The 22,012-nt window shown below is 36.0% G+C and overlaps 1 protein-coding gene across 8 annotated transcripts in view; it reads right to left on the bottom strand.

The window, feature by feature from the left end:
- The window catches only part of cthl (cystathionase (cystathionine gamma-lyase), like), a 62,731-nt gene extending 46,041 nt beyond the window's left edge, over positions 1-16,690 (bottom strand). For 3 of the 8 annotated variants that reach the window (XM_073952842.1, XM_073952840.1, XM_073952839.1), the window contains exons 1-11: positions 16,485-16,688; positions 15,706-15,787; positions 15,522-15,617; positions 15,286-15,395; positions 14,985-15,119; positions 14,695-14,752; positions 14,521-14,598; positions 11,944-12,096; positions 9,853-9,974; positions 9,722-9,774; positions 9,017-9,155 (exon numbers count right to left, since the gene is read on the bottom strand). In XM_073952842.1, the coding sequence (XP_073808943.1) occupies positions 9,017-9,155; positions 9,722-9,774; positions 9,853-9,974; positions 11,944-12,096; positions 14,521-14,598; positions 14,695-14,752; positions 14,985-15,119; positions 15,286-15,395; positions 15,522-15,617; positions 15,706-15,787; positions 16,485-16,658 (1,200 nt within the window). In that variant the 5' untranslated portion in view covers positions 16,659-16,688. Of the gene's footprint in view, positions 1-1,682; positions 3,558-4,990; positions 7,450-9,016; positions 9,156-9,721; positions 9,775-9,852; positions 9,975-11,943; positions 12,097-14,520; positions 14,599-14,694; positions 14,753-14,984; positions 15,120-15,285; positions 15,396-15,521; positions 15,618-15,705; positions 15,788-16,484 lie in introns of those variants that run through there. The other 5 variants (XM_073952845.1, XM_073952844.1, XM_073952843.1 and 2 more) reach the window with 5 other exon arrangements.
- Positions 16,691-22,012: the final 5,322 nt, after the last annotated feature.

Below are 22,012 nucleotides of genomic sequence, written 5' to 3' on the forward strand. Positions count from 1 at the left end.
TGTCGCCCTCCACACTCAAGGTTACGTGGCTGCCATCTCCGCTCTCATAACGCGGTGGCTGGCAGCACCGTGGGAACGCATAACCTCATCATCCGGTTCCTCAGGGGCGTTAAGCGAATTAATCCACCCCGCCCCCTCTCATGCCCTCTTAGGATCTCGCCCTCGCTACACAAGCCGCGTCAGATCCCTTCGATCCTCGACTCAGTATTTTCTGTCCCTGAAGACAGCTCTGCTGGTCGCGTTGATATCGATTAGAGGGTCGGGGACCCGGAGGCATTTTTCGGTCAGTGACTCGTGCCTGTAATTGGGCTGGCTTCTCTCACGTATGAGACCCCGCCCGCGATATGTGCCCAAGGTTCCTACCACTCCGTTTTAATACGAGGTAGTGAGCCTGCAAGCGCTGCCCTCGGAGGAGGCAGACCCAGCCCTTATTTATTGTCCAGTTCGCGTTTTGCGTATTATCCGGACCGCACTCAGAGTTTAGATCATCTGAGCAGCTCTTCGTCTGTTATAGCGGTCGGCAGCAGGGAAGTGCCGTACCGAAATAAGTTCCCACTAGATTGTGGATGCCTTTCTTTCACTATCAGAGCCGAGATGAGCCGCGTCCCCCGAGAGCGCGTGCGCACTCCACTCGGAGCTTCGCATCCTCTCGAGCGCGCGCACGCGGCGCCCCTCTAACAGACATCTGTAGAGCTGCGGGCTGGGTGACACCCAACACATTTGCAAGGTTTTACAATCTGCGGGTGGAGCCGGTTTCCTCAAGGGTATTAGGTAACCCTTGGTGATTGAGGAAACAATTCGGTAGGGTGTTGAAACACGCTTGCTGCGCCATTTTCCCTAACACGGAGATACGTGCGCCTTTTTTATCTGTCAGTAAAGTTCCCCGTCAGGTGAGCCCTGCAGATTCCTCCGTGGCCCCCAGCACTGACTCAGCGGAGGAGTCACTTGCTGGCCCACTACGTTGTAGGTCTGCCCGCTGGTCAGCCCGCGTTTTGGGTAAAGGTGCCTGCTATGCGTGGTCCCCACTAGGCGATCCCATATGCTTATTCAGCCACGGTTAAGTCCCCCCCCCCTGGGCGGACCCGTGTCTTCCCTCCCCGCTAACCACTCTTTTGCTATGCGTACTCCCCCTTTTTAGGGCTAGTCCATATGTAAATTCTGCCATCTATCCCCCCTTGGGTAACGGATGGCCTCCGCAGCGTCCTCCCTATCGGGATTGCACGCTTCCCAACGTACTGTCGTATTTTCCTAGAATTATCTAGATGCTCACGACTTCCCAAAAAATATATATAAATCCGTAAAACTTCTGTTGAAGTAGGATAAATTAGGGCCAGGGACACGTTGGAGGACCGCGCCCCCCATGATGTGGGTGCGTCACGCTTGCTTGACTATCTCCTCATCGGGGGTGTTGGTAAGGTGCAGTCATTATGGCGCTTTCAATGGGCTCCCAATGCGTGGATTTTACAAATCAAATCCACTTATAGTGCTGAAGTTCCCCCCGAAGGGGAACGTTCGAGGTTACTAAAGTAACCCTTCGTTCCCCGAGGAGGGGAACGGAAGCACTATACTCCGTCGCCATAATGACTGTCCCTTAGCTGTTGAAAGTCTCTTCAGCTTAAAAAGGATAGCGTCTGCTGCGCCAGGTGAGCTTATATACTCAGTTGATTGCTTATGCCGCTCACCTGCGCAGGCTTGCGCTGCCAATTCATTCTTAATTGGCCCGTTCAATACTCTTTCAGACGAGTAGCTTCTGAACCGAACCTCCCAATGCGTGGATTTTACAAATCAAATCCACTTATAGTGCTTCCGTTCCCCTCCTCGGGGAACGAAGGGTTACTTTAGTAACCTCGAACGTTCTCCGCCTCCTTCTTCCCGGCGGCCAAAGGGCCGTAAACTTCATTTCAATTACAAACATGTAAATACATTAATCGAACTTTTCCCATTATGTAGGACTTTTCACCGCGTTTTGCGACAGATTAGTACACACACACGCGCGCGCACACAAACATATGGCTGTTTGACACTGTCTGCACCTGCCGAGTCAGTGCAGACCACAGACCTGTATCATGAAATGCTGAGGTTTTTTCTTACATTCAGCATGCGGTATGAACTTTTATTAAAACAACTTTCTTCCAGCAGTTCATAGTTGCACCCAATATCTTGTTTGTCATGGGGGGCATGCATAAAATGTTCCCAAATGAAAAGTGAAAGTGCCAAACTGCAGTTAAAGTTGACAAATTAAAAATGAAACACCCGAAATTACATGAAACTCCGGAGGAAATGCAGATAGCATGGTGACACAATGACGTTAATCGAATTATCTGCTATAACACTTAAAACGTGATCATGAAAAGGAACTATGAAAACAACAAATCATGTAAACACCTTAATCTTATTATTGTCTTAATTAGATTAAGGCAAATAATTAAGTTACTGATGTCTATGTACACGTAGTCACTGTACCCCAATGTCGTTTGGACGTTACATTTTGTTTGAAATAAAAATCAGGTTGACAGTAGAACTCAACGTCAGGTCGAAGTCAATTTCCAACATAAAATCAACCAAATATCAACATCTAATGATGTTACAGCATGACGTTGTGTGGACATTACCACTACGATGTCTATCAGACATTGAATTTTGGTTACTAAACCTGACAAATAAATGTTAGTATTTGACGTCAATATAACATTGGTTTAAGATGTTGGATGTTGCATTTTTTGTTCACTTTCCAACACAACCTAAAAATCAACCAAATATCAAAATCATGTCACGACGTTATAATACGTCAAAATAACATTGTCTTTATATGCTGGCTAGACATAAAATTTTGGTCACTTGACGTCACAACCTAAATCTAACCAAATATTAACAGCTAATGATGTTGTGCCTGCTGGGAGGGTTTACGTAAAAACATTTGCTATGCAATCAGTCATCACATTTCATTTACTATAAATGCACAAATTCAAAAACACTCAAGCATCTAATCAGTATTTGAAAAACCCACACGGGTCAAAGATGGGTGATTCGAACATTATGAAGTGATTGAGCCTCATTATTGATGCAGAAACTAAAGATTTGATTGTGCTTGTGCATTACTTTAAAGCTGTCTATTCTATTTGTTGTAGTTCTTGTTACATATTCTTGAATAACTCACTTGAATAGTCTATATAAAAAAGGCAAATAAAAATCTTCATTAGAATGATATTGTTTTTTTTCCTTGCAGTGCAAGCATTTTCCTATATTAAAACCTTTAATAGCAGAGCGCCTGTTTGGCTGCCCACTGCCTCAAACTATAATTACTAAAAAATAATAATAATAATAAAAAAAAAAGGTAGAAATGCAAAAGCAGCAATTCTCCTTTGAATGAATGATGGCAAATGAGTTTCTTGAAGATTATTTTTGTACTGTGACAGATGCAATTAATGTTTTTCAAGCGACTGTCATGTAGCAAGTAAATTAGAAATGTGGACAAGATGACAAAGACATTATTTTGTGGCACGTGGCATCACTTCTGTTCTTGATTGATCTTGATCACCCTCTTACTTTTTTGGATGCTGTTTTAAAAAAAAAGAAATGGGTAATATAACATTAGATGAATCAAATATTGAAGAGAGACATGTATTGGTTATAAATAAAACAGAAAAGCACCAAACAACTCATTACTCAAAGGCACTCCTTAAATGTTTAACCATGCTGTATTTATTTGATCAAAAGTACAGCATATACTGAGTATAAATAAGTAAAAACAATTATATATTTCTCTTTAAAAATGTGACCCTGGACTGCAAAACTAGCCACAGTTCTGAATGAGGTGAGAATTACTAAGCTAATTAAAATAACATTTCCACTGATGTAGGGTTTGTTGTGAAGTCGAGATACAACATTTTTTCTAAGTAAAGATGATCTTTACTTAAGAGTTTATATTTATATAGAGTGTCCGCAGGGTCTTAAAAAGTATTAAAAGTTGATAAATCAATTCTCAAAAAATTAAGGCCCTTAAAAGGTATTAAAATGTCTTGATAGTGGTTTTACGAGGTCTTACTTTTTTGTTTAAGCATTGTCTAAAGTGTTTGACTCCAAAAAAGCACAAATACATTTATTTTCCTCCTAATATTTAGAACGACGTGCTCGATCCACGTGATTAGTTCAAGCCAGGACACGTCCAGACAAGCTCCTCCGTCTGGGTGATGTCACGTAATTTGATGTAGCAAAACAGTCGGCAAAATGGGAAAATGTAAGTTTGCGTACTACTGGTTAGAGAAAGACGAGTTTAAACAGTGGCTGAAGTTTGTCGTTGAAAACAACCGAATAATTTATTCTTTCAAGCTTTGTTTCCTCCGACTTATCAGAGTTCTTTTGCATGGTTGTGCCCTATTGATTTATTTAACTACAACTGTTTATTAACAACTGTTTATTAAGTTAAAGGTTTGATGCTGATTAGAACTTGAAGTGGCGATGAGGTCTTAAAATATTCAGAGGTCTTTAAAAAGTCTTAAAAAGGTATTGAAATGATCTTTAGGATTCCTGCATATACCCTGTTATAACGTATATACAAATATATGTTTTTGGATTAAATAAAAATGATAAAAATCTATCATTTTGACTCATACAATGTATATTTGGGTTTTATACCCAGGTAACCATGGCCAGATTGAAAACACGTTGCCTATAGCAAGCCCAGGGGTTTATTTTATTGCCACACAAAAGTATTTTTTTCTATTAATATATTTGTTAGAATTATTTTAATATTGTTGTTAATTATTATTACAATTAATATTATCTCATTTTCTACTATTTGATTTATAGTCTACTGTATTTGTAGTCTACTATATTGATTATTGTCTATATTTGATCATATTCTACAAGCACACATGTAATAAATGCAATATGCATAAAAAACTTCTAACAGTTGGAATATAAGATGTCATATGTTTAAATATTTTTAGAACTTTAGCTGATCAGAAATGAAATAATAAAGACAACTTTAAAAGTCCGTGTTTCTAATTCCCAAAAGAAAATTGGTCTTACAAGTCATTTACAGCAGACTTTAGCATCAGAATTATTGTCTGATGAAATATCCAGTGCCAATACTTTATAAGAATGACAGTAAGAGTCTGAGGCAATACAGACACAAATTAAACATTGACAAAAAGGTTTGCTTTCTTATCAGTTAGACTTATTTCTATTCAGTTAGACTCTGCATTATTGATAAATGTTTGTGTGGGCTATTTGATCCGGTAGCTCTGTATCAGTTATATAATGCCTGTATATCTGAGGAAAGTATAGTGCGGGCGCTCAACAGAGACATCGCTTCATTTGTGAGTTAATTCAGCATGTTTCCGTCTATCCGGCTTCTGATACAAAAAGTTAATCAATAACGAAAAGTCTTTAAATGGTCATTTCTTTGTCTATGGTTGATTGGTTAGCCAACCTTTGATTAGGCGGCCTGAGGCCAGCAGAACTTTTTTTTTGTGGTCCGAGGTCACATATTTTCAATTGTAATTTCACCTTGTAATCTAAAACTACATGTTCAGCAGGTATTACTCCAGTTTAAAATATTATATTTTCCCCTTGTTATATATGTTAATGTTGAACTTTTTTGTTAAAATCATAATAGATATTTATTTTTTAATGATTTGTTGTTAAATAAAAATCAATCAGTCCTCAGCTGCCTAACAATGCAATCCCTTACAGTCTCACCACACTGGTGAAAACAGCATCCACAAAGGAAGCAATTTAACTGCAGAGAGTGGTTCATTTAAAGATGTGAACGTCAGCATATCCAGCCTTTTTTTAAGAAATGACAGCTCTAAACCTCACCAAAGTGCAGATAATTAACCTACGCTTTTCAGAAAGAACAGAGGAGACCGAAGATCCATAACTCCCAAAGGAAAACTGTGTGCCAGGACCTAATGGAATGCACCCCTAAGAACGTATGGGACTAAATTAAAACACACCGCACATCACACAAGCTCTTATTGTAATGATCTCAGAGGGGTACTGGATATCAATTGGATACATGATTTCATTTCCATTCTCTTTAGTTGAGCGGCAAAGCGCATGTAAAGCGATTAGATAAGAAAATACAGCTACCATTGAATTTCTGGCCACAAAAAAGACTCTCGCCTAAGACATACAAAGACCATCACAATAATGGGGTGCATGGTGTACCAATGTGCACATCTTATCAAATTACACTGCGGCACCTTTGCTCTCTAATAAGAGCATCTTCACCGCTGCTATATCACACTTTAGGGCTGCGTCCAAAAGAGCAGATAGGTTTCCCAAGAGAGAAAGCAACTCCTAGTTTCTCCGTTTCTATGGGAGTAATTCTCAGGCTGTGATCTAAGCTGATTTGTCTTTATTTCCTGGAACCTTCTTTTTTCAGAGTGAGGGGAAATGACCTGCGCTCTCAGAGATGGCTCGCTGAACTTTATGGGCTAAAATGATGTCAGTGTTGACACACGCTTAAAACAATCCCATATTTCAGGGAATAAAATCAGTTTTCGCAAGGACGCGCCATTAAACACACGAAAGCACCTTTGGGCAGAAAATTGAGGCTATACTAATAGAAATGAACACAACTATGTATGATGCCTTTAGCAAGATAACATTAATGTCATATACACATAATGCACTGGCCATCTGTAGATCTAGAACTAATGTGACTGAAAGTGTTTGTTTGGACTATTGTTGTATTGATGCGCAAGTTATAGATTATGTGCATTGAATAAATAGATCCCACACAGTGTTTACATTCACATTAAAAAAAAAATGTTTAAATTGATTCATGTAATGCAAATATGCAAGGTCCTGGTTGGTTGCTATCACAACTTGACTAAATTGTAAACACACTATAATACTCTTTGCTGCTGCACTGTACTGTATACAATGATTTCTGCAAAAATATTATACAGTATCATTTTTTTCATACGTGTTTTTATACTTTATATTTTTCATATACATTTATCAATTAAGGTTAATTATCGGTCTAAGCCGCAACAATGATGAGATGCCTACAGGACGAAGATAAAGCATCTGGCCACTTGATGCACAGACAATAATTTGCTCCTTAACACCACTAAGACCAAGGAGCTCATTGTAGACTTCAGGATGGGACAAACAGGCTCACATGATCCCATCCAAATCAATGGGATGACTGTTCAACCAATCCTTCAAGTTCCTGGGGACCCACATCTCAAAGGACCTGGACCACCAAAACCTCAAGCCTGGTCAAGAAGGCTCAGCAGTGTCTCTGGCAACTTAAGAAGAACCAGCGGTCATCAGCTGTCTTGGTGAACTTAGATAGAGAGTATCCTGACCAACTGTGTCACATTCTGGTATGGAAGCAGCTCTGTTGCTGAGCGTAAGGCACTGCAGCAGGTAGTGAAAACTGCCCAACGCATCACAGGGACTGCCATCTTCCAGCCATTGAGGACATCCTGTCTGTGCCAAGCACACAGTACTCTTAAGGACTCCTCTCACCCTGCTCACAGACTGTTTTCTATCCTGTCATCCGGCTGGCGCTTCAGGCTCCCCTGGGCAACACCCAGCACACTGAGGAACAGCTTTTTCCCCCTGAACCTTTCACTCCCTTTTGAACTCTGTCCCCCACTGACTATTTTTCCCCCTCATACACCCCCGCTATCTCCTCATAACTTTTACTCCCCATAATCACTGCACTCTTTACTGTTTGTACATTTAAAAATTGCACATATTCAAATCGCACTACATTGCACTAATTCATTCAATTCAGTTTGAATTGTACACACCCACTGTACATATACATTTGTAATTATGTACATACCCACTGCACATATACGTTTGTAATTATGTACATACCCACTGTACATATACATTTGTAATTATGTACATACCCACTGCACATATACGTTTGTAATTATGTACATACCCACTGTACATATACATTTGTAATTATGTACATACCCACTGTACATATACATTTGTAATTATGTACATACCCACTGCACATATACGTTTGTAATTATGTACATACCCACTGCACATATACGTTTGTAATTATGTACATACCCACTGTACATATACATTTGTAATTATGTACATACCCACTGCACGTATACGTTTGTAATTATGTACATACCCACTGTACATATACATTTGTAATTATGTACATACCCACTGCACGTATACGTTTGTAATTATGTACATACCCACTGCACATATACATTTGTAATTATGTACATACCCACTGCACATATACGTTTGTAATTATGTACATACCCACTGCACATATACGTTTGTAATTATGTACATACCCACTGCACATATACGTTTGTAATTATGTACATACCCACTGTACATATACATTTGTAATTATGTACATAGCCACTGTACATATACATTTGTAATTATGTACATACCCACTGCACATATTCATTTGTAATTATGTACATAGCCACTGTACATATACATTTGTAATTATGTACATAGCCACTATACACATACATTTGTAATTATGTACATAGCCACTGTACATATACATTTGTAATTATGTTAATATATATCTGCATACTTCTGTTAATTAATAACAGCCTGTACATATATTCATCTATTGTTAATCTCTGTTCGTAGCTAATACAAACTATATATGATGTTCATAATATATCATTTTGTAAATATCACCATAGTTTTTCTATAAATGCACTTTATAACTACAGTATATCCTGCACTTGCTGCTATTGCACTCCTGGTTAGACCTAAACTGTATTTCGTTTCCTTGTACATGAGAAATGACAAGTTGAATCTAATTTAATCTAATATCAGTTATTACAGTAGGTGTCCTTGTTAAGAACTTGCTGAAAATACAGTTTTGTCAGAACTATCCTTCAGTCTAATGACTTTCTTTGCTAGACACAGTAAATACAGCTAAAATTGGAGTATGCTTAAATGCACAACAAGTGTGTGATGGCAAATTACAAGTTATTATCTACTGACACATTATATTCCTAAATATGGGTTCTGAGATACTCACTGCAGCACTAAGAGCTTGGTCCAGATCTGCAATAATATCTTCCTCGTCCTCCAGACCCACTGAAAGACGGATGAGTGTATCACTGATGCCCAGCTTTTCCCTTTCATCCTTACTCAGTGAAACATGAGGCATAGTCGCTCTGGAAAAGAAAAAGTGCACTATGGGAAACAGAAGTGGATGAAATGTCTCCTCAAAATGAGTTTTTGATTGATTCAGAACCTATTTCCCAGGATAAAAATCTATTTTCCAGTATAAATCATGATAACATTGGACAAGGTTTGATATCAAGAAAGATTTAGCAAGAGATAATTAATTGATGTTATTTTTGACCACCTTGTAAATTACTTGAGAACAAAAGCATCTCAAATCTGACACAATGACGTTTCATGAGACTTGTATTACCAATTTTAACTTTGCTTTTACACTGTAGGCCGAGTATTATAGTATGACCTAAAGAAATGTTTAATTAGTTCTCGCTAAATAACGTACATCGGATGCAAAATATTCAGGCATCAAAAGCGTCGACTCGTTTCTGTTGGTAAACATTAAAGTGCTTGCGCCCCCTTGTGGTCATTCGAACTGAGCACTCTTAAACCTTTTTAAAACTAACACCCACATAAACACTCATTAAAAAAAAACAAAGATGCTTTTCATAAACACAATATTCAGTGAAAATTCCTCTCAGTAGTGCACCTCAGTACTTACGGAAGCTTTGCTAGACTCTCAATACCACCAAGACTTTCAGCAAGTGCAACCACCTGGAATTCAGAATAGAACATAGTCAAAAAAAACATAAGATGTTAAAGATTTTTCAACAATAGGATGCTTTTGAGCACCTTCAGATTGCTGAGGAAGGTTGAGGCATGCTCAAGTTGTCCTTTTATGTAGAACGAGACCATCCCAGAACAGCCTCGGCACTGTCTTTTTGCCAGCTCATGTTGAGGGTGAGAAGGAAGACCTGAAGAAAAAAAAATACCAAAAGTTAATTGATATCAGTTATTTTTAGCGAAATAGCTCAGGTATGTTGACATTGGCACTATCGTTAAAAAGTTTGAAATTAGATTTTAAATATGTCATAATTTTATTCAGTAAGTACACATTAAACTGATCAAAACTCATAATAAAGACATGTTGCCTCTGTAATTGGAGCTATCTCTTCTAGTATTGTTTCTTTATGTAGAGGTCTTTCTTACTCTAAAAATCTTTTCTTTGCTCTGTGGCAAAATTTGTTTTTCATTTAGCAAAAAGAATAATAAGAAGAACATACGTCTATTATTCCAAAAAAGAACTGGTTAGTAAATCATATGTTATTTTCTATTGATCTAAATTTATTAAAAATAGTAATTGGTGGAAAGTGTTGATATTACCTAATAAATATCTAATTACAAATAAAATCAAGGACATCATACTACACAAATGTTACCCTGTTAAGCATTTAAGTAGATTTATTGAAGACATGGATGTCAATTGTTCATTCTGTTTATTATACCCAGTAACAGTACCTCATATTTTCTGGCATTGTCAGTATACACAAAGTTTATGATAGAAGGTATCTAAATTTAAGAGTTCCCACTTAGATATGCTTAGCATTTATAGCAGGTTTGGTATGCTGTCCTGGGAGAGAACCCTTAGCTCAGAAATAATTGAGCTCAAGGCTCTCGCCCGTTCAATAAGCATATAAAGGGATCCGAGATCCGGTATGTCTCAAGAACTCCCCCTGGTAAAGGGAGGAAAAGGAGGAGAATGGGTGAAAGGGAGGATTCTTCCAAAACGAAGATAGAGCAGTAGGGAGAAAACGATCCATTTATTGTAAACTAGGATCACTCTGATTGGATTATTACTGATTACAGATGAGCAGCCAGTCATGCTCAATCATATCACGTGCTCCTCTCGAAATTAGTTTATGAAAAATCACTTATAAATGATAAAGTGGTGCAAAATTTTCATTTACTGTATGAATATGGCATTTTTTGTTATTTGAAGTGTAAGAAGTTAGAAAATGAAGCTTATGTTATTATTTGTTTTATTATACTTACCAAGTTTCATATCCATCGTAAAATTAGCAGTCAGAAACCTCTTTTCTCAGTGATACTTATAGAACTAGATATTTGTATAAATATTATTAAGGAGAGTACAAACAAAAAAGCTGTTATATCTGTGTATTTGTTTGACAAAATTAAGTTATTGTGAGATAGCAACACCTAGCGTCATTTGTAATATTATTCATTCATTCATTCATTCTTTTTTTTTAGTTCCTTTATTTATATTATTATTAATTCATTCATTTTCTTGTCGGCTTAGGCCCTTTATTAATCCGGTGTTGCCACAGCGGAATGAACCGCCAACTTATCCAGCAAGTTTTTATGTTGCAGATGCCCTTCCAGCCGAAACCCATCTCTGGGAAACATCCACACACACACACACACACAAACACACTCATACACCACGGACAATTTAGCCTACCCAATTCACCTGTACCGCATGTCTTTGGACTGTGGGGGAATCCAGAGCACCCGGAGGAAACACACGCTAACGCAGGGAGAACATGCAAACTCCACACAGAAACGCCAACTGAGCCGAGGCTTGTACCAGCTACCCAGCGACCTTCTTGCTGTGAGGCGACAGCACTACCTACTGCGCCACTGCATCGCCCTTTGTAATATTATTTATTATTCTTTATTTTATTTTACTTTGTTTTACTTATTGAGTTTTTGTACATTTATATAACTCTTTTATGCTTTATATATTTGTATATACACCTCTGGCATTGTTTTGTATATGTCATTTATGCATTAATAAAAAAAAGACAAGCGTAGTGATGAAATTTGAAGTTTTTTCATTAGTGATAATTTGAATTTAGGTTATTTGTATTGAAAATACATCACATTCATTCAATGTAAACTTCAACATAATTAAGGATTAATGACCTGGGAAGATGACACTGTCCACCCTCGGGTCGGCCTCTAAAAACTGTGCAACAGCCAGTGCATTCTTAAAGTGCTGCTTCATCCTCAGGTGCAGCGTCTTTAGACCCCGATTGCACATGTAACAGTCAAATGGAGACGGCACAGCACCAACAGCTATGGGAAAAAGAGACAGGTGAAAATATGCTACACATTTAACTCAAAGTCCTTTTTAGAGTAACAGTCAGGCTGAATCAGCATGAAAATATTAGTGTAAGGAGAAAATCTTGTCAAAATGCAGTGAAAAGTCCTACACGAAGCTAATAGTTTGATTAAGTTGTTTACATGACTCATGATTCAATTTCTGTTTAGTTTTATTATGAATTTAGTCAGATTAAAGTAATGAAATATTTCTGTTTACATGGTAGATTTTTATTAAGAGTATTGTCTTAATGGTATTAAAATCAGAATATTGGTTGGTGTCCATGTAAAGGTGGGAGTTGTGCATTAAAAATAAATCAAAGCAATGAATAGAGTGAATTAAAAACTACATTATATAAAGGATAACAATAAGCAAAGGAAAAAGAAATCAGACACTTCAAGATGAGGTATGTACTCCAATAAAGTGATTAAAAGGAAAATTAACATTTTACATAACTTCTAAACCGTGTGAGGAAATGTAGCAATAGGGAAATATAGGCTATAGATATTAAAACAGGATTTTACGTTCACCTGAAGACATGTAACTTCTATTAAAGAAAATTAAAGGCATATTTTCTTCTTCCCAGAAAAAATGTCTGAACATTTTGTATTATGCCTCTCTTGGGCATGTTAACACATGTATTTTGCAAAAATTAAATTAATGAGATTAAAATTAATTAAAAGAGATGAGATTCCTTTTTGACAAATTTCAGTGATAAGCTCAGTGGTATCAGTCATTGGTCTTGTAAATACACGATTAAAAATCAAAGCTGATCATACAGCAGCAATAAAAGCACATTTTTGTGTGAATTACAGTTTTATATTTCAAATTTGCATAAAATCTGAGAACAAGGAAACCATTAAGATGCATCTATCCACATAATTATTTATCAAACTGTGCCAATATACAGTAGTCATCGATAACAAATGTAGATTTGACATTGTATCAATGTACATAACACAATGTATCTGTTCTCTGCTGTTAGTACAAATAAATCAAATCAAACTCACACAACTGAATCATAAAGAGAAGAGCTTTTACAGAAAATTTGGATATTAAAAAGAGAGTTCACCCAAAAATGAAATTTTGCCAATTACGCACTCCAAGTGATCCAATACCTTCATGAATTTCCTTTTACTGTTAAACACAAAAAAGTTATTTTGAAAAATGTATCAAACCTGTAACCATTGACTTTCGCAGTAGGGATAACACATACTATGGAGGTCAATGGTTATAAGTTTCCAACATTTTGTTACTTTAGAATTATAATTATAATTGAGTTATTCACATATTGTTGTTAAATGATAACTTACATTATGTGTAAGTTATTTACATTTTAAGATTTTTTATTTTAAAAAAACAATAAAGGTTTTATCTACAAAGTCAAACTCAAGCTTGGCCCTATAAGGTTCTTTCTGTGAGCCAATCAGCCTTTTTAAATGCACACACCAATCAGGATCAGCTTTCTTTGTCATTCCACCGGACTGCTTCGTTGTTAAAAAAAAAAAAAAAATTATATATATATATATATATATATATATATATTAAATGTGAAATGTTTTTCTGTGTGTATATATGGTCAGTGAAACATTTCTCAGTGTTTATTAAACTTTGTTAAACAACTCATTTGCTCATTGTCTGTTTTCTTTTAAAGTCTTTACATTTAAACCTAAGCCATGAAGGAAAAATAATTAGTTTAATTCATGGGGTCTTAATTACAACAATAAATATTAAGATATTAATAAGATAAGATTAGTATCTGCACTGGACAAAATATTTAGCACAGCCTTGTATGCTTAATCTGAACAAGAAAAATATTCATCCTAAAACCTTAAATAAATGTTATAGAAAGCAAACATTTAACTTTCTCAAACATCAACATATTGCTGCAACATCATTTTTTTTTATTAAATTAATTAGCAGCCTGGTTGTATTTGTTGAAAAGTAATGCTTCAATTAATGATCTGGCAGATAGAACCTTATAATTCTAAGTGAAAAATGACTTCTTAGAATTAGAAAGTTCAATCTGCATTCGTCCTGGTTTTTTATCCCAATTTGCAAATGAGAAAAGAGAATTTTGAAAATTTACATTTAGAGTACATTTAGGATCTCTGTCATGTTGATGTATAAAAAGGAAAAGGTTCCTTGCATATTGTTTGCTGTATGGAATGCCAAAACTTTAAAATTCAAAATCTCTAAATAATTTAGAACGCAGATAGAACCTTATAATTCCAAGGTGACGATTTTCAGACAGAAAAAGACACATAGACAAGTTTTTCACAAGTACAGGGTGAGCATATGATGAAAGAAATTACCTTCTTTGGTGAAAATGTTTACATATAACATACTTTTTATGTTGTGTTTAAAACACAATGTTTTCTATTTAGATGAAAACTTGCCATTTTGCAAAACCTTCAGTCGCTTATAGAGGTCCTCACGATTGACAGAAATAAGCCCCATGAGAACATCGCTGTGTCCTGGAATTACACAAATCATCAAATCATTTTATTTCAAATCGGTTCAATTTCAATTAGATATGAAGCATCTAACTTATACTATTATTAGCTTAATACCATTCATATATTTTGTTCCAGAGCACATGCAGATGTCCGCTCCAAGTGCAAGGGGGCGCTGTTTCAGGGATGAAAAATATTTAAGAAATATTTCTATTTTAATTATTTTAGTTTTCTATTTATATTTATCTAGCTTCAGTATAAAAAAATATCTTTGCCCTTGAATTTCTTAAAACTGGAACAAGTATTGTACTTTCTAACTTTATATTGCCTGATGTATTCAAATTAGATTTATAGATTAGATAAAAGCAACATTGGCTTATGATTGTGCATAAAATAAGTGTGTGTACCTGGAAGTAGGGAGACATGAATGTGTTGTCCACAACAACAAGTGTGTCCTTGTTGTGTTTATGCACAATATCTGCACAGGCCTGGATGTCCACAACCTTTAATGTAGGGTTTGTGGGGGTTTCAAACCAAACCATCTGTCATAACGGGAATATTTAATACCATATTTTAGTTACTGAGGTAAACCCCTGTGGTAACGTTTAACACAAAAAAAAATCAAGGTTTAAATGTGGATTTTCAAAAATGTCAAAGAAACATTTTAAGACGTCAGTATATTCTTGGAAAAAATGTTCTCCGCTGTACCTTTGTATTTTGTTTTAAAGCTGCTTTCAGCTCCTCCAGCTTTGTGAAGTCAACAAAAGATGCATCAATGTCAAATTCTGTAATTATTTCTCTGAAATATTCTTTAGTTCCTGGTGGGAAAAAAAACAAAAAAATAAATGAATGTATTATCAATTTCAGAAAAAAAATGACTCTTCACAGTTCACACTTTAGATGTAACAATTTTTTACATTAATACTGCAGGAGCCACAACCCACCTCCATATATATCATACATGCACACAATTCCATCTCCATGCTTTAAAAGATGGGTGATGGTCGCAGTCGCTGCTATTCCAGAGGCAAAAGCAACACCTATCAGCAAACTCAAAGTTAATGACAATGCCATTTGTACACAAAACATAAAATGTCTGCTTTTGTTTTGGTAAATGACATGACTCACAGTATTTTGCACCATCCAAACAAGCCACAGCTCTCTCGAGACAGTTTCTGGTGGGATTACCAGTCTTGATATACTCATATCCCTACAAGGGAAAAATAAGACATTAAAAAGAAAGTATAACAATGCACAAAACAAATGTTCTGAACTGTGAACATACAATATAAAATAAGAGAGTAACGCAAATACAAAGTCAAAGAAAATGAGTAAAAAAAAACACTAAATATAATTCTTTATAGCAATGTTTGTGGCATTTGACATGCAGCAGTGTGTAACTGTAGGAAAAGGACATCTTTGATAATATGCAGATTGAATATATATTATCCGACACTTTGACATAAGGTACACCAAAAAATAAATAAATAAATAAATAATTAGAAAAAAAATAGAGTAAATCTACATATTACATAACTTCGTTCTAAGCAATGAGACATTGTAACAAAAGGGAAATATCGCCTGGTGGTTCACAAGTGAGCATTTTACTTCAAGCATCTGGCTTTTCTCATGATGTGTTGAGTAAACATTCAGTCAACTTGCAGCATAGATGATATTACTGTAACCAGTTATGAAAACGACTATTTTATCTCTTGCCTGGTTCAAATGAGTCTGTGACTGATTCTAGTCACTTAATAAGCAGACGAAATTAATTCATAATTTAAACAAAAATTGTACCAATTAGCCTTAAAAGTCATGCTGATATCTTGCGTCATATTTAGTTAAATGGAGTGGAAACTAATCTCTCAATGGCGCTGCTCAAAATAAATCTCACTGCTTATACTCACCTCATGTTTTCCGGGGCCGTGCTGTTTAAAGGTGGTGGACAGTGAAATAGGAGGCACTACGGCCATAGAGCTCCACTGCTCGGGTTCTGAACCAACGTGGATCGCATTTGTGGCGAATGACTTGAAGAGCGGCTGGAAACCGGCATAGCTGTCTCTCTGCATCTCTGAAGACATGCCTGCAGCTGACGGTGATATGCTGTGTCCTTTGAGTTTGCAGAAGAAACAGTTTATATAAAAACTCGGCAAAATGAAGTTCACTGGTGATTAAGAGTAAGAGGGCGTGCTGGACCACGTGATCAGCTGTCTTATGTAATAAAATCAAGCATGCTTCAGTGAGTGCTTTCTCCACAGTAGAGGCCAAGTTTAATTGTTAACAGTTTGGCCACTTTTTAGATAAGGTCTGTCTGTCTGTCTGTCTACCTATCTATCTATTTATCTATCTGCCTGCCTGCCTGTCTATCTACTAAGATCATACTAATTAATAATTTAAGAACTGACGACCAAACATATAGCAACATTATTGTTGTAACATTTTTCAAGATGAATTCACTTGATGACAGCTTTTTATATCGAATAAAATGTGCATTTTAAAAGTTACATAATCTTATCAAGCATTTTAAAAACCTTATATCACCGGGCTGTGATTGCTTGATTCTGATTGGCTGGTAAACACATGAAGACTGCAACTATTGCCAGGTAACCAAGGATAAAGTAATTGAAGACAGGTTTTGACCACATTACAGCAAAGTCCCTTTAAAGGGGTGGTCCACTATGAGATCATATTTTAAACTTTAGTTGATGTATATTGTAGCTGTGTAAACATAAACAATATCTCTGAATGTAATACACTCAAAGTTCAATGAAAAGGGAGATATTGGCTTATACAGCTTTAGCAAAGCCTAAAGCGAACAAAGATTGGGGACTACAAAAAAATACATCTGGGTTATTAAGATCACAAACGCTCCCGGTTATGCGCATTCACCACGTGCATACACCCCACACAGCAAAGAGGCGTGACCAAAGGCGCTGTAATGTTATAGCAGAGCAAGCTAAAATGTGGTCCAAACGCTGCTATTTCCACAGTGCTTCTTTTGTTCCTGTATTTGGGCTTCCAAAGGACACAACACAAAGAGAGAAGTGCTAACAGTTTTATTTGAATTATGTTCCAGAAAATAATTATATATATATATATATATATATATATATATATATATATATATATATATATATATATATATATATATATATATATATATATATATATATATATATATATATATATATATATATAGCTAGCGTTTGACAAAGGACAGCTTCCAGAATCTCTCCCAGTTCAGTGCTGGAATCAGCTAAAAACTCCTCAAAGAAGGAGCAGCTCCAGCCATTATAAAATAAGCTGTGGATTGTGAGCCACAACCTGTAAGTATTATTTTTTGTTAAAATTGATCTATTACATGCTCATTTTCTAGCAATAACGGTATATTGTAACAAGGAGGTAAACAATGGGAAATGCTTTTCGGCACTGTTAACAATTTAGCTACTAATTCACATTTATCCGTCAAACTGCTGTAAACACCTACAATCTTCACCAGCGCTGCAGTGTCTCTCTATGCGGCCACTTTCCCTGTGTTCTACATCTCAACAAAACCAACTCACAAAAGATACGTGAACGTTTCATATTACTTACACAAGCTTAGAATCCGAATATATGTGACACTTGTCAGTTTTTTTTAAAGAGCAGAAATGAGGTTCAGCTGTGTCCTTTTCATTTTCTGTCTAATTCAGGCTTAAACCGCTGTGGTTATACTGACTGACAGTATTTACACAGTAGAGGCACAGTGCGTGTTAGCAGAGGGGTGTCTAGACGTGACGCTTCCAGGTGATGTGGAGCCAATTTGCAAATCACAGCACATTATGTTAGCTGACCAATCAGGTCACTTGAAGGCAGGCCTTTCAGAGGAACTAGGAAATACGAAAGTCGTTTTTATGTTAACTGAGTAGCTGTATATAATCAAAGTAAGATGCATGAACAAATAACGTGATTTACTACAAATGAAGCATGAGCACACAATGCTTTCCATTTTATAAACACAACCAAGCCCCAAAATTACACTCTGGACCACCACTTAGGAGTCTCTTTAACTTTTTGGCATTCTTTAGTCTCTGGTTAAAGTTCTGTACTATTAATTTCTGTTATTCCACAGCCTTCGATATAAAATAAAATTAAAACACAAGCCTTTGGATGAGATGCCTTGCTGAAGAAAAAAAAACAGCATGAGGTCATTGCTTTTGAACTGCTTGTCTAAAGTAAGCAGGTTCTTGCCAGCCATAAGCTGGTTAAAACTAGTTTTGGCTGTTTTGATTATTTTGTTTTTGCAGGGTATTACTATTCCTACACCAAAGTTGTTTGAGGACCAAAACCTGACAAATGTATTGAAATACAACACCCGAGCAGTCTTGAGGAGTGGTAACAGTATAAGCGGAATGATTGGCTCAAAATTCAGCTTTACTTCATGGTCCCATCACCACCTTGTGTTATTCCTTACACATAAACTTTTATATAGGGTTGAAGCCTTTTGTAAATTATTTAAGAAAATAGATGCATTCTGAAATCTATTTAATTTCAGGAAGGCAGGGGCTTGAACTCATTTAATGAATAATTCGTCCCCAGTTTCTGACCACTATGCTTGGATTAACCTAAGTTAATGAGTGGAGTGGGTTCGCAATTACATCTCAGCAGGAAGAGAGAACAACACCCTATTCAAGTTTTCAAAGGGAGGCCACCCTAACAATACCGAGGTCAAAGGTCATTCCATCTGAGCTGGTCAGACCTCTGCACTCTTTTGTGCTGCACTGTTTTGGTTATGCTGTTTTCGGGAAATTTAATTACATGCGTCTCTGTGCACTTGATATTAAGACTACATTGTAAAAAATATCTGTTAATTCTAGTTCCCATATTTTGTGGTACTCAAGTGTTTTGTGTTTATTTGTGGTTGTGAATTGCATTATGGGACCTTGATCTCTGCTTTGTCTACATCTGATGTTGAAAAGTCATCTCTACAGTTTAATTAAGTGACTTTTATTACATTTTAGTAGTTTAAAAAATTATTATGTATAATAAATAATATGGAGAGACATAAGTTATAAGGTTTTTGTACCATAATATACAACAACAGACAATTTATCACTTTAAACTATTAAAAATGCATGCACTTTTTAAGGCTAAAAGTTGTTGGCAGAAAGATCCCTTAATGCCTTAAATGTCCCTTAAAAACATCAATCCCAAAATATGAAAGACTGCTAATTTATGGATATTTTTACAGTATATGTCATGTTAAAATTGAATGTGTCATTTGTTAAAAAAATTTCCGCAACAAAATACTGTGATACAGATTTAAAGAACTGTGCTCTCCAGAAAAAAAGGAAATGACAAAATACATCCACATGATGTCTGAAACTCAAAGCTGTGGTGCTTCTACAATATGATAGATGTCAGCTTTTAGTCTACAGGAAAGTAATTCATCTCAGCGCAATGATGCTTTGTTTGGATACCATCCTTGAAGAGGAAAAAAGATTTTTATCCCTGGGTTCTACTGAATAACCAGTCATCTTTATTATGGGTCTGAATAAAACATTGTAGGACTGAATCATTTTCTATAGTCTCTACCGTCTTCAGATTCTGATTCAACCCTGATACAATCTGAATGATTTCACTCTATTAGACAGCTGAACCTGAAGTGCTGTAATTATTGTAATATTTATAAGGCATAATTGAGGAATGAAAGGTAAGGTTAGAATAAGGCAGAGCTGAAGATGTCTCTCTCTTCAATGCAAGGAACAAAAAAGGCTACTCTGTACATTTAAAAACAGGTGTTCCCAAACTTTTTCTTATAAAGGGCCAAAAAACAAACTTGATTGAGGGCTGTGGGCCGAAGTTAAATATACCAAGCCGTATTACATTAAATTTGCCATGGATAATTTCCTACTTTATTTGCTAATATTTAAAAATAACTAGAGATGTGGCTTTAAAACATATTAATTAATGACGCAGTATCATTTTTACCATTTTATGATGAACTTATAATAGTAAAAACATAAACAATCCCATTTATAATACAATAAAGTTTAATGCTGAATACACTACTTGAGCTGTTCCTGGCTTTGCCTTGATTTGCTCACCCATGTCTTATGCACTGTACTCTCTCTGACAGTATTCACATTTTAAAAGTCTGATTTATTTACATTATTTAAATGAAACATAATAATTTAATTTTAGTTGGGGTTTTTTTATAGCTCCTCAATTACACAAACAAACAAAAGATTATGTTCAGTTCGAAACGATGGTCTCTGTCAAAGTCTCTATTTTCAGATGGAATGGTGGGCCAAACCAAAGGTTACCATGGGCCACCTTTGGTCCACAGACCCTACTTTAGGCACCTCTGTTTAAAGAGATCAATTAATATATGAATAACAATATACCACTGGAAACTCTATATGCATCTCATTACTTTATATCAAATGTCTAAATCTCATGTTATTAAAAATAAAGTTAAAAATGGCTATTTAAAACAGTATTGGTTGTGATGGCTCCTTACATTGATAAAACATAATTTGAAGAGTTTACACTTAGATATGCTAGCCATTATACCAGGTATGGCATGCTGTACTGGAAGAGAACCCTGAGCTTGGAGATAATTTAGCCCAAGGCTCCTGCCCGGTCAATAAGCATAAAAGGCGATCTGAGATCAGGTTGGTCTCAAGAGCTCCCTTTAGAAAAGGAGGAGATGGGGTGGAAGGGGGATTCTTCCAAAACAAAGACAGAGCAGTGGGGGAAAATCTATTGTAAGCTTGGATCAATCTGATTGGATTATTACTGATTATAGATGAGCAGTCAGTTGAGCTCAATCCTATCATGTGCTCCTCTAGAAATTAGTTTATGAAACTTCACTTATTTTCAAAATCCATATTTTTCATAATTTAAAATAGTTTAAAACTGGTCTTGTAATCAATAACTGACCGCATTTATTAGCGTTTTATGCATATAGAATCATGCTTAGAGCATGAAATTGTCAAAAAAAATCATCTTCCAAACAAGCTTGTGCAAAGGGTGCAAATCAAACAGTAATTTCTCTATCAGAAATGTGAAAATTGAAAATCATCCGAGAAGATCAAAACATGAATTTTGCTGATGAAAGAAAAACAGGTCACACAAGAGTTGCAACCTCAGCTTTGCACATGTTATTCATTCTATTACTAGCCTGTAATACCAACACATTGCCACTAAACTGTATGAACTTTACACTCCTAAACATTCTGCATGCCTTACATGGCTCTATTTGACATATATGGATAGTAATACGCCAAGTTAATGTCTGAAAACACAACATATACCACCGGTCAAAAGTTTGGGGCCAGTACAATTTTTAAATGTTTTAAACTCAGCTTCTCCTGCTCACCAATGCTGCGTTTATTCCATCAGAAATACAGTACAAATTGTAAAACTGTGAAATGTTATTACACTATAAAAG

Source organism: Danio rerio, chromosome 6 (assembly GCF_049306965.1).
Source record: "Danio rerio strain Tuebingen ecotype United States chromosome 6, GRCz12tu, whole genome shotgun sequence".
Lineage (NCBI taxonomy): Eukaryota > Metazoa > Chordata > Actinopteri > Cypriniformes > Danionidae > Danio > Danio rerio.